Genomic DNA, 11,850 nt, shown 5'->3' on the forward strand with positions numbered 1-11,850 from the left:
CGGCCTCCGTCCGTCCGACCGTCAGCCGGCCAGCATGCAGCAGCAGCCCCCGCCCGGGCCCCCGGGCCCCGCGGCGGCAGAGCCGACCAAGCCTCCCTACAGCTACATAGCACTGATCGCCATGGCCATCCAGAGCTCCCCGGGCCAGCGGGCCACGCTCAGCGGCATCTACCGCTACATCATGGGCCGCTTCGCCTTCTACCGCCACAACCGGCCTGGCTGGCAGAACAGCATCCGCCACAACCTGTCGCTCAACGAGTGCTTCGTCAAGGTGCCCCGCGATGACCGCAAGCCGGGCAAGGGCAGCTTCTGGACGCTGGACCCCGACTGCCACGACATGTTCGAGCACGGCAGCTTCCTGCGCAGACGCCGCCGCTTTACCCGGCGTGCAGCAGCCGAGGGCACCAAGGGCCCGGCCAAGGCCCGCCGAGGGCTCCTCCGCGCCACCAGCCGGGACCTGGGAGCTCCTGACGCTGCAGCCCGTGGGCAGTGCCGGTTCCCCCCTGAGCTGCCGGAGCCCAAGGGCCTAAGCTTTGGGGGTCTGGTGGGCGCCTTGCCGGCCAGCATGTGCCCCGCAGCCACGGATGCCAGGCCCCGACTGCCCACGGAGCCCAAAGAAATGCCCACGCCCAAGCAGGCTGGTCCAGGGGAGCAGCAGGCAGCCACATCGCCCTCCCCTGGCCAAGCATTTGGCTTCCCTGCTGGCTTCTCTGAGCCTGAGGGCTTTGCCAAGACCCCTGCGCCCATCTTGACCAATGAGGTGGCTGTTGGGAGCGGCTACCAGTGCCGCCTGCAGGCGTTGAATTTCTGCATGGGGGCCGATCCGGGCCTGGAGCACCTCTTGGCCTCATCAGCTCCGTCCTCCACCACTCCCGCCCCCTCAGCCTCAGTGGGGGCCCCACTGCCCCTGCCCGCTGACCCAAAGGGACCCTGGGTTGCAGGCAGCTTCCCTGTCCAGGGTGGAGCCGGCTACCCACTGGGGCTGACGCCCTGCTTATACCGGACGCCAGGCATGTTCTTCTTCGAGTGAAGACAGCCTGGCCTCTGGAGTGTCCCTGTGGGGCCCCTGAAGCCACCAGCCTGCCAGGCTGCGCCGCGGGAGGCTGGAACCCAGAGAGCTCTTAAAGGACCCAGCCACGGCAAGCTGAGCACGGCCCAGTGGTCAGGAAGCCGGCACCGGAGCCTTGAACACCCAGCCAGGCCCTGGGACATCAGGACAGACTCGGGGTGAGGGGAAGTGGGCGGGGGGGCCTTCGGGGTTTTATCTGCGGCTCTCAGAGCCAATAAACCAGGGGCATGATGAGGCTCCGCCTGCTGGATGGTTGGGAACTGGGGTCCGGCTGCTGGTGTCTGTGGGGTAGTGGGGTTTGTGGGCTCTACAGTGGGCCCCGGGAGTCCCCAGATGGAAATGACCCACGTGAACTCTCTTCCTGCTGGGAATGTTTTCAGGGAGTTTCCCAGGAAGGGAGAGGAAGGGCGGTCAGGAAGGAGGGAGGAGGGAAGCCATCAAGAGAGAGGCCCGCCAGAGTGGGAGGGGGCTGTGGCTCTGAGCAGCCCTGAGGGCACCTTACATGTCTCCTCACTAGATGCTGGGCCAGGTGGACTATCACTGCCACTTGACAGTGGGGGAAACTGGGGCTCACGGGACCCAAACTGAGGCCAATGAGGCTCCAAAGACATGCTCTCCGACCCGGTCACCCACCCCGGCCCTCCAGCCCCGCATTGCCGTGTGAACAAAGATATGGGGATGTGGGCCAGGATCACAGCCGAGCTGGTGGTACCCCCAGAGGACCACGGGCTTGATGATATCCCAGACTGCCTGAGCTCAAAAGGACCCCATCCCTATTACACAGGAGCCTGGGGCACACGGTTAAGTGCTCTTGGCTGCTAACAAAGAGGTGGGGGGTTTGACCCCAGCCAGCAGCTCCTCTAGAGGAAGACCTGGTGTTAAGGGTACCAGCCAGGAAAGCCCGGGTGACCCAGGTTCTCACCCTGTCCCCCGGGTCCCCTATGACTCCCTAACCCAACAACCCACAGCACAGACAGAGAACCCAAGACTCAAAAGGAGGGATCTGGCCCCTTCTCCTGGGTCCCCCACACTGATGAGGGCACCTCCTGGACTCCCAGCTCTCCTGGAGGGTGGGAGGTGGGCAACCTGGCATGCTGAGTATTGATCAGAATTGACTGAGCACTGACCTTTGTCCTTCTCCGGCTGCCCCAGCCAGAGGGATGGACACAGGGCCTGAAACCTCACCAGCCCACCCCCCCCAGGGCGAGGAGGAGCAAAGCAAGTGGCTTCTCCTCTGGACCAGCATGGGCAGAAGAAAAGAGGGCCAAGGGGCTAGGGGCACACCCAGTCTTCAGTGTGGACCTCGCAGGGCCTGGAGGGTCTTCTGCCCCAAGAGGTGAAAAAATAACTGGGCACCCAAGGATTGGGACTCCTTGGTCAGGCAGCCTAGTCCTCTCCAGAGGTCCTCCTCCCTCGGCAGTCGGCCACCGTCTTCAGCCTCAGCCGCTCCCTCACAAGTCCCCTGGGGCCCAGGAGGAAGCAAGCCGGCTGGACAGCCCAAGCCCGTCTGGTTCCCACAGACTCCAGGTCCCAGGGTGGAGGGGGACCAGTGGGTGGGGGTTCGCTGTGGCCAAAAGGGGTTGGGAAAATGCCAGGCCAGCAGGAGGCCCCTCCCCACAGTGCCAGTCAGAGCTCACCCTGGAATGCACCGCCAGGCAGGGGAGAAAGAGTGAGAGTCTGCTGTCTTATTGGGGCAGCTTCTGGGGTCAGGGAAGGTGCAGCTGTCCGGGGTAGGAGAAGCATGGGCAAGGGGCCTCCTGAGTGACTTGGTACTGGGACGTGTACTTGTGTGGGTCAATGCACTTCGAGGTGCCTGTGTGTGACTGTGTGTGATATACTGAGACAGACAGTCATGTAAAGAAATGGGGACAAGCAGATTCCAACGGGCAGGGGCTCCTTTCTTGCTGGCTCGGGGGAGAAGGTGTCTGCAAACCAGGGACCTCAGTTCCCCCCACAGCCTGTGCCCTGGAGCCTGGCCAGACTGGCAGAGTCTAGGCCTCTGGAGTCATAGTGCTCAGTGCCCTTCCCAGGCCACCTGAGCCAGAATAAAGGCCTTGTGGAGAAGGCCAAGCCCCTGCTCACCTACCCCCACATGGAGGAACATGCCCAGTCTCAGCTATGTTTGAGTCCCCTCTCCCACCACCTCCCTCCCACCCCCAGCATAGTCAATAAAGACACCCATTCCCCAAGCAGGACCCCTGGGCTTAGCACCTGCTTTGGACTTGCTGTGTGACCCTGGACCAGTGCCCACCTTCTCTGGGCTTCCCTTTCACTCCATTACCCAGAAAGTGAACTCTCTCTGCCCATGGCCCAGGGGAGGGACTGACTCAAGGTGGGGCCAGGAGGGCCCAGGCCCGGAGGGGGTGCTGGGCTGAAGGACCCAGACGTCATGATCTCATCTTGCCCTCTGCTCGCTGCCCAGCCCGGGAACCCCACCCACTGGGCCTCCGGCCCTCACATTTTTTCCATGACCAACACTGCCTGGCCACCCCCACCTTGGCAGGGGCTGGGGTGGTAACTGGAGAGTCAGAACGTCTCCAGCTATGTCAACCCAGAGAACACAGATGGAAAGACCATGATCAGAGACAGCAAGTGGTGTGCCCAAGGCCACACAGCACTGTCTCCTCTACCTCTGAACAAATCTGCCTCGGCCCCGGGGCCCCACCCAGCACCCGCTGTTCCCCAGCCCAGCAAGTCCGAATGGCCTGGATGCTTTGCAGAGTTGTAATTAGATGCTGTGGTGTCTGTCGACTCATGACCACCGACCCCTCCTCCACGGATGCAGAATCCCTCCCGGACTTTCAGAGCTTCTACGGCTGGGACGTCCCAGAAGCTGATCACCAGGTCTGACTTCCAAGCTTCCCCTTCATAGTGGGACGCTCACCCTTGCACATCACCCAGTGGCTCCCACAGACTCCTGGAGAAGCCGAAGGAAATCCTAACATGGTAGAATTGGTGGACTTTCAGAATATTTGAGAGGGGTTTTTTTTGTTTTGTTTTTTAATGTAATCACAGCAGCTCAGATTCTTGAAATAGCACAGTTGGAAGGGCGTCTCCTGATTTCTGAACCCCCTCTATGACCTCAAGTGGGTGTCGGTTCTGGCTCGCACCCACCCACCGGGGTAGAGGTGCCCACGCCTTCAGAGGCAGCCCCTCCTTGGTGCCTCCCAACAGCTAGGGAGGACCTTCAGGAAGGGCTTCACCTGCTGCCCTCTGCTCTGGGCTTGCAAACAGGGATGTGGGGCACCTTCCTGCCCCCAGAGCCCACCCCCACCCACTGGGCTGGGCTCCCTCGCGCCACCCCCCCACACACACACCTTATCTCTCGCCAACCCACTTCCTTCCTTGCTTCATGGCATTCCACCACCCAGGGTTGGATACTCCCACCCCCAGAGAGTGAGAGTGTGGGCCAGGGGTGGAGACAGCCATGGAGGGGCAAGCCCTCAGGCAGCCCGAGGCTTGAGGAAGAAGGGGGAGGTTGTGTTGGCCAGCCCAGCGAGTCCCCCTGCTGGGAGGGTCCCGGGACCCCAGAATCCAGGTCTCTGTCCAAACATCTATCCCTCACCCAAGCACTGGGCCCGGCCTGCTGAAGGTGGGGCTGTCCCGGGCCTTCAGAGGAAGGGCGTACTGTGGAGACGTGCACGGCTCTGGAGCGCCACAGTCGGGGTTCACGTCTCAGCTCCCCCACCTGCTTGCCGTGTGAGCTTGCTCACGTTACCTCCCCCAGTCTGGCTTTCTCTCTCTTTAACATTCAGACACAGACTCGCCCAGGACCTACCCCCCTGGGTGTCATGACATAGGCCACCTGCGTTCATCTTTGTGTGTGAGGTTTCAAAAATCATTTTACTGGGGACTCATACAGCTCTTATCACAATCCATCCATCCATGTGTCAAGCACAACTGTACCTATGTCGCCAACATCATTTCAAAACATTTTCTTTCTACGTGAGCCCTTGGTATCGGCTCCTCTCCCTCCCTCACTTCATGAACTCTTGATAACTTATAAAGTATTATTCTTTTCATGTCCTATACCTACCGCTGTGTCCCTTCACCTACTTTTCTGTTGTCTGTCTGTCTAGTCTGAAGCACTCACATACAAGGTCTGGCCACGCACACTGTCCCGTGCCTGTGAAAGAAAATAAATCATGATCCCTGGCATGTCCCCCTGCACCTGATTTACTCCCAGGGAATGTTCCAGCCACTGTGGGTTAGGGAGGGGTGGGCAGGAATGAGGGGAAGGCTGCTCTTTAGGCAAGGCTTGAGCTCACTTCCTTCCCCTACCACGTCCTTACTGGGTGACCTTTACCCCTCTGAGCCTCACTTTGCTCATCTGTAAAATAGGGTGATGATTCCAATCCCAGCCTGGTGTGTGAGAATCCTTGGCCTGGGCATATTACAGGACAGCAACCAGGAACATAAACAGCCCCTGGGGGCCTCCAACCTTCCCCCCAGCCCTGAAGACCCTTCCTTTGAGCCGTCCAGAGGCGCCAGCCCCAGCTCCGGCCCTGCTGGCAAGTGGGTGTCAGCTGCAGGAGGAGGCTGGTGGCGCAGACCGCTAAAATCAGAGGGGACACCCGGAAGCTACCCACTTGGCTAGAACCCCGCTCGGTGCCTCTTCCCGACCTCAGGCCTCAGGCCACCTGGCCTCCCTGAGGGCTGTGGATGGCAGGGTGACCCTGCTGTTAGATGGCCTATTGCTCCCACCACAGTGTTCCCAGCTTTCACCTGGCTGCCCCTCACCTGGGTGGCTCATAGCCTCCAGAGCCCAGCGTAGATCGCCCCTCCGCCACTGAGGAGCCTGCCTTCACCCTCCATCTGATGAGCTGCCCCATCACTCACATCTCTGCAGGCTCCCGAGTTGTGGGGGGGCCCTGGGGCCATAGGGGGGACTCGCCGGGCTGTCCAGCAGCAAGAGTAGCTATGAGCTGGCATGACCGAGGGGCAGTGAGTCTGGGCGTGAACGTAAACTTCCTGAAGGCAGGCCTGGGGTGGGCCTCTCACTCGTTAGATCCTAGATCCGCTGCCCTCCCACACTGAACAGATGTGCTGTGAAAACCAACCCGCTTGTTGCCCTCGGGCCCTTGGTGAGCCCACTTCGGAGCAGAACTGTACTCTGCTGGGGTGTCTGAGCCACGGAAGGGCAGTAGGATCCCGCAGGCTGGGCAGTCAGGGAGTGGTGGTGGGGGTGGGGGTGATAGAGGCTGTGCTGTGGTTGTTTGAGAAGCTGTGTGAGCTGTGGAGGCCCTGGATGGAGGCAATTAGTGTGCTGGCTGTTCCCTGAAAGGTCGGCAGTTCGCATCTAGCTGGAGCCACCTTTGAAGAAAGGCCTGGAGGTTGCCCTGTGAAAGGTCAGCTGCCCAAAGCCCTGGGGAGCACGGATCACCATGCCTGCCTTTTCTGGCACCGCTGAGGGGACTCGAATCACTGACCTTGCAATTCGTGGCTGGGAGCAAATTGTTTGTGCCCTCTAAGGGATCTAGCCTGACCCTCTGGCCCAAGAAATGGAGCTTACTGCGTGGGCCACCCACGTACCCACTCACAATTGACCAGACCTTGAAGACCCACCCAGGGCTCCAGGGCTCCCTTAGCGTAAGAGCGCAGAGCTTGGCGCCTGGCCGCAGGACCATGTGATGACATCAGCTCCCGGCCCTCCAGTCACACGGCCTTTGCACCCGTTGTTCCTTCCGCCTGGAACAGTCTTCCCTCCACCCGCAGGGCTTCCTCCCTTCCTCCCTCCCACCCATCGCCTTGTTCCATCCACCCCACTCCCCACCCCTGACACAGTCAAGATGCACTTCTTGCCCTCCTCTTCCCCTCCCGCCCCCACACCACCAGGGCCTCCACGCTCCATGCGGGGCAGGCCGGTTGCTTGTTCTGTTCACCGCTTGCTTACCCACTGAAGACAGCCTCAGAAACAGGTAGAGGCTCAAGAAACCATGGAACAAGCTCAGCAGGGGGGACCCGACACCTCACCTGCATCACCTTCTGCAACATTCACCTTGGCCCCGGGAAACAGGTGCTGGGATCACCTTGTTTGACCAGCTCCGAGAGGAGCAGGAAGCCTTTAGACACGGGAGATTCAACTCCCTCTCCCCCGTTCCCACAGCTCCTAGAACCCATCTCTGTGGAGTCGACCCCGACTGCCGGTGACCTCGAGTGCGTGACAGAGTGCAGCTGTGCTCCCCGGGGCTGCCGGCCGCCGATCTTGCCCACGTCCACCACCAGGCCTCGGGGATGCCCCTGGCTAGACTCAAACTGCCCACCTTTCAAGGAGCAGTCTAGCACATGGACCATTTGCACACACCCCCAGGGACCCCACGGCTCTGACAGCCCCTCAAACAGACCTCCCCTTGGGCTCCGCCTCTCCGTCTCTACCCCAATTCACTGACCTCCCTGGCTGCAGGCTTACCACTGCCCCTCCTGTGCACAGGCCCTCCCATGATGGCCCATGACCTCAGCTCAGCGTGGTGTTGGAGGGCCCTGCTAACTTCTCCTGCCTCGCAGAACACAAAAGCCCTCCTGCGCTAGGACATGACACCCTTGTGTTCCATTCCAAGCCTTTGGACATGCAGTTCCCTAGGTCTGGAATACTCCCCCCGACCCACCTACTTCTGGTCTGGAAAACCCCAGCTCCTTATTTGGTCTGAGCTTGGATGTCGCTCCCTCTGGTGAGAACCAAGCAGGGGCAAATGTCTCCTGCAGCCCGGTTGCACCTTGCGCATGTCCACGCCCCGGGAAGGGGGGCTGTCCAGAGGCTGTGAGCTTCCTGAGTGCAGAGACTGTGAATCATTCATCCCCAAGGCTAGTGCTCGGGGGCTGGGCCCAGATGAGGGTCCAGTGAAGTGCCGGGAAGGGATTGTGTGCATGGGAAGACAGCCTGCGCAGCCTTCCCACCCACTGCTTACTGGCTGGGAGGCTAGGCTTGCCTCAGTTTCCTCTGTGAGATACAGCCCGTGGAAGAAGCCCCTGCAAGGCATAGGGAGCACTTGGTCCAGCGCCTGGGACTCAGTCCCTTAGAGTGAAGGCAGGCAGGAGAACAGGTGTGTGGACAGCCCAGCAGGTGAAAGGTGGTGAGGATAGCCAGACGGCCCAGGTGGGCACATCCTTCAGGGAAGCTCTGGTCCCTTCACACCCTTGTGGTGGCCCTCAAGGCCACTGGTGGAAACTTTTCCCACCGCTGCCTTGTTGGGCCCAAAGTGGCCGCTGGAATTCAAGGCCACTGGACCCAGACAAGAAAAGGCAGCATCACCAGCCCTGGCGTAATCCAAACCAGATGGGGCGTCAGTGGCTTCCAGGCCCATGGGGGTGGTCACTGTGGGCCTGGCCGAGACCCAGAGTCAGGAAATGGTCTTGGAGGGAGTGATCAGGGCTGGGATCAGGCGGGAGGAGCCGTCCCATGAAGGGTGTTAACTCTTCTTAGCCCATAAGTGGAGTGCAGGACAGGGTTCAGGGCTCCGGCAGGCACCGGGGGGCCACAGCAGCCTGCAGGGAAGGTCACAGCTTCAGCATTGTGATAGGCTCCGTGCTGGGGATCCATGGTGCTGGCACAGTTGGGGGACAGGGGCATCAGATGCACAAGCCCCGTATCCCTGATACCCCAGCACTCTGGGCATGTGCAGAACCGGGATGGAGCTTTGGCCCCCAGCCTTGGCCTGGACCACGTTGCAGGTTTGGCAGCCCCAAACCAACCATGAGACTCACAGACTCCCCACAGGCTGCCTCCCATGTTGACAAGTGCCCCAGGCTCCCCGCCATCACCAGGGCCAGATGCTCTCGTGAGACCACCAGGCGGGGACCCAGGTCTGCAGACAGGCGCAGGCTGCATTCCTCCCGGCTTGACCTGCATGTGCTGTGTGGGCCTCAGGGCCTCAGAGAGCACAAAATCTTTTAACTCCCTTTCTCCATCTGCAAAGTTGAGTCTCGAGTCCCAGGGCAGTCCGAAGAGACACAGAAGCCGCAAGAGCATCCTAAGGTGTGCTCTGGGAGGGGAAGGGGCCGCCGAGGCCGTGGTCAGCCCATCCCATAGTTCTGGGGGGCTTGACGCCCACAGCACCTTCATTCGCTATGTGCCACTAGGCAGGTGATGTTCCTCTGTGAGCCTGCAGCTTCACCTGTAAAGGTAGTGCATGAGCACTGCTCTCCAGTCATTCAGCTGTCACCCTGGGCCCAGAGGGGGGCAGAAGAGAGCAGAGCTGTGCCCATCGCCCTCGGATCGCACCGGAGGAAAGGAAGGCCTGTGCTTGCCGGGGACGCAGAGACCCATGTTCTAGCCCCAGCTCTGGCTGTCTCTGCTGATGGGGCAGGCCTTCCTGGTTTGGGCCTTGGTTTCCCCAGCAGGTTCCCCAGCAGATTCCAGGCACCGGATCTCAGCTCTGGCTGGACCTCATTCCGGCCCCTCCCCCCACCTCCGTGACTCACCCCTCATCAGCACGCTGTGTGGCCGGCTCAGCCTGGGTGGGGGCCAGAGAGGCCGAGAGAAAACCGCTCAGAGGAAACCACAGGCCTGGCCCAGCTGGCAGGTGGCAGGCGGGAGGGTGTGCAGGGATCCGGCCCAGGGGCCCTGCCCGTAAGTACACACCCCACCTCGATCCCCAGCCAGGCTCCCCCAAGCCCCCAGCCCCCAAAGAGCAGCCTTGGGCACACACACACACACACACACACACACACACACACACACACACTTTGTCCACGTGGTGCCTGCTTCCACCAAGGCTTTGCCAGCTGCTGGAACAGGGCAGGGTGCAGGTGAGGACCCTGGTGAGGATCTGGGCCTGGGCATCCAGACCCTTGCTCATGGTGGGGTGGGGTGGTGCGGTGGTAGGCCTGGTGAACCCTCAAGGTCTTGGTTCGAGGACAAGTCTGTGGAGAGAGCCTGTGTGTTGGTTACGCCCGGCAGGCTCTAGGCAGGCATGCTGGCTCTGCCATGGATTGAGATCACCCTGCGCCAGGGCCAGGTGTCCTTCCACATCTGAGAAATGCTGCTAACACACCCCGGGGAGTGCAAGGTCACCGTGACAACACTGTCATGGTGAACGCAGGGGCTGTCGATGGGGAGGGAGTGGGTGCTCGGTGCTATTTAGTCACCAGCAAGGTCCTTCCTGAGGGCGCCTCTGCCCACCCCAGCACTGTGTTGAGGACCTGCACCCTCGCAGGCCAGTCCCACTGCTGACCCAGGGCTCCTCATAGCCAGAGGCTGGTCCCTTCTGGAGGCAAGCTCTCCTGCCCTCTGGGATGCTCCCTCTCCCCCCAAATTAGAATAAATTAGAATAAGAATGGTATCTGCCTCTTAAAACTGACACTCCAGGGGGAGGGAGGGGGAAAAATGAGCTGATACCAAGGGCTCCAGTGGAAAGCAAACGTTTTGAGAATGATGAGGGCAGCAAATGTACAAATGTGCTTGACACCATGGATGGATGGATGGATTGTGTTAAGAGTTGTATGAGCCCCCAATGAAATGATTTAAATTTTAAAAAACTGACATGTAGTTGCTGAAAGCACCCTCTCACCGGGAGGAAACCCTGAGTTCTGGGGCTGTGTCTGTCACCCCACACTTGGCGGAAGGACACGCTGAAGCGCCAACTACGAGGCGGCTGTAACTTCACAAAGACGTGTGCACACACTCGGGCGAGGCAGCCGCATGCAACCTGTACATTTATTTACAAGGCCCAGAGGAGAGCAGGGTTGGGGGTGATGGCAGAGGGCCATGCCTGGAGTATCCTGGGCCTGCTGAACCATCCTCTGGGATCATCTCCCTGCCTGGGTGACCCCAGGGACGAGGTCCCGAGGGGCTGAGAGGGGTCTGGCTTGGCCCTCAGGCAGGCTCACAGGCTGGTCTCCCAGGTCCTCCAGCTTTCTCCCCTCCCCCTCCCCTGGGCCTGGGCTGGGTGCCCCCTCCTTCGCAGAGTTCCTGTGTGTTGGTGGTCGCAAGGCAGGTGGGCGTGGACCCAGCCCAGACCAGATGGTGTGTGTTAGCCCTTATCTGCCTGGAGCAGGGAGGCGGACGGGGAATGGAAGCCTCCCTCGCAAAGACCACTCTGTTTCCCCGTCAGCTGGGCCTGGGATCAGCCTTGCTCCCTGCTGCTGGCCGACCTGGAACCTTCCATCCACAGCCACAGCCACAGCCACTGCTGCCCCGCACCCTGAGCCCCACCCCCACCCCTCCCACACTAACTAGGAGCAAGCCCAAGCCGAGGGAGCCCCTTCCGGGGTCAGCAAGGCCGCAGGTCAAAGAGAGAAACTGGGGAGGGAACAGGGAGTCCAGGCTGCGTCGGTTGAGGCCGTCTGGGGAGGCAGTGGCCGGATGGATTCAGGCCACCCTTGGCCAAGACAGCTCCCAGCAGGGAAGTGGTCACTGCACGGGGGCGTGGGGAGCCCCAGGCCTCCCAGCCTGGCTCAGCCTTGTCCTGGCCAGACCGCACTGGAGGTCTGGCCTTGTGGGCGACGGTGTTTCTGCCCTGGCCTCGGGAAGGCTGTGTCCAGGCCTCAGCTGCATTCAGGCTCAGACCCCCAGAGCCATCAGTGCCCCTGAGCTACTGATCTTCTTGAAGCGGTTGGCAGCACTGACAGCGATGAAGTTTCTCTGGGAGTGGGGAGAGGAGACAGAAGTCAGCACCAGGGCAGGGGAGCCAGTGGCTTTCTTAATGAGCTGCTACGGATTCTGACTGTTTGCCATGCATATAACTATGCTGCGTCAAGTTGCCCACGGCCGACTTTTCTGAACTAGATTTCTGGGCCTGTCTTATGCTGCGTCTGGGTGGGCCCCAGCCTCCAACCATGGGGTA

General features: G+C 60.9%; 2 protein-coding genes across 2 annotated transcripts in view; one reads left to right on the forward strand and one right to left on the reverse strand.

Annotated features, from left to right (window-relative positions):
- Positions 1-31: 31 nt before the first annotated feature.
- Positions 32-1,226, forward strand: FOXS1 (forkhead box S1). Its single transcript, XM_004697908.3, has one exon. The coding sequence runs from the start codon at positions 35-37 to the stop codon at positions 1,028-1,030; it is 996 nt and encodes a 331-aa protein (XP_004697965.1). The 5' UTR covers positions 32-34; the 3' UTR covers positions 1,031-1,226.
- A 10,341-nt stretch (positions 1,227-11,567) lies between these two features.
- MYLK2 (myosin light chain kinase 2) overlaps positions 11,568-11,850 on the reverse strand; it is a 12,800-nt gene continuing 12,517 nt past the window's right edge. Inside the window, exon 12 of the mRNA XM_004698214.1 lies at positions 11,568-11,648. Within this exon, the coding sequence (XP_004698271.1) occupies positions 11,568-11,648 (81 nt within the window). The remainder of the gene's footprint in view (positions 11,649-11,850) is intronic.

Source organism: Echinops telfairi, unplaced genomic scaffold, assembly GCF_000313985.2.
Source record: "Echinops telfairi isolate 266 unplaced genomic scaffold, ASM31398v2 ScPeMD7_5592;HRSCAF=6446, whole genome shotgun sequence".
Lineage (NCBI taxonomy): Eukaryota > Metazoa > Chordata > Mammalia > Afrosoricida > Tenrecidae > Echinops > Echinops telfairi.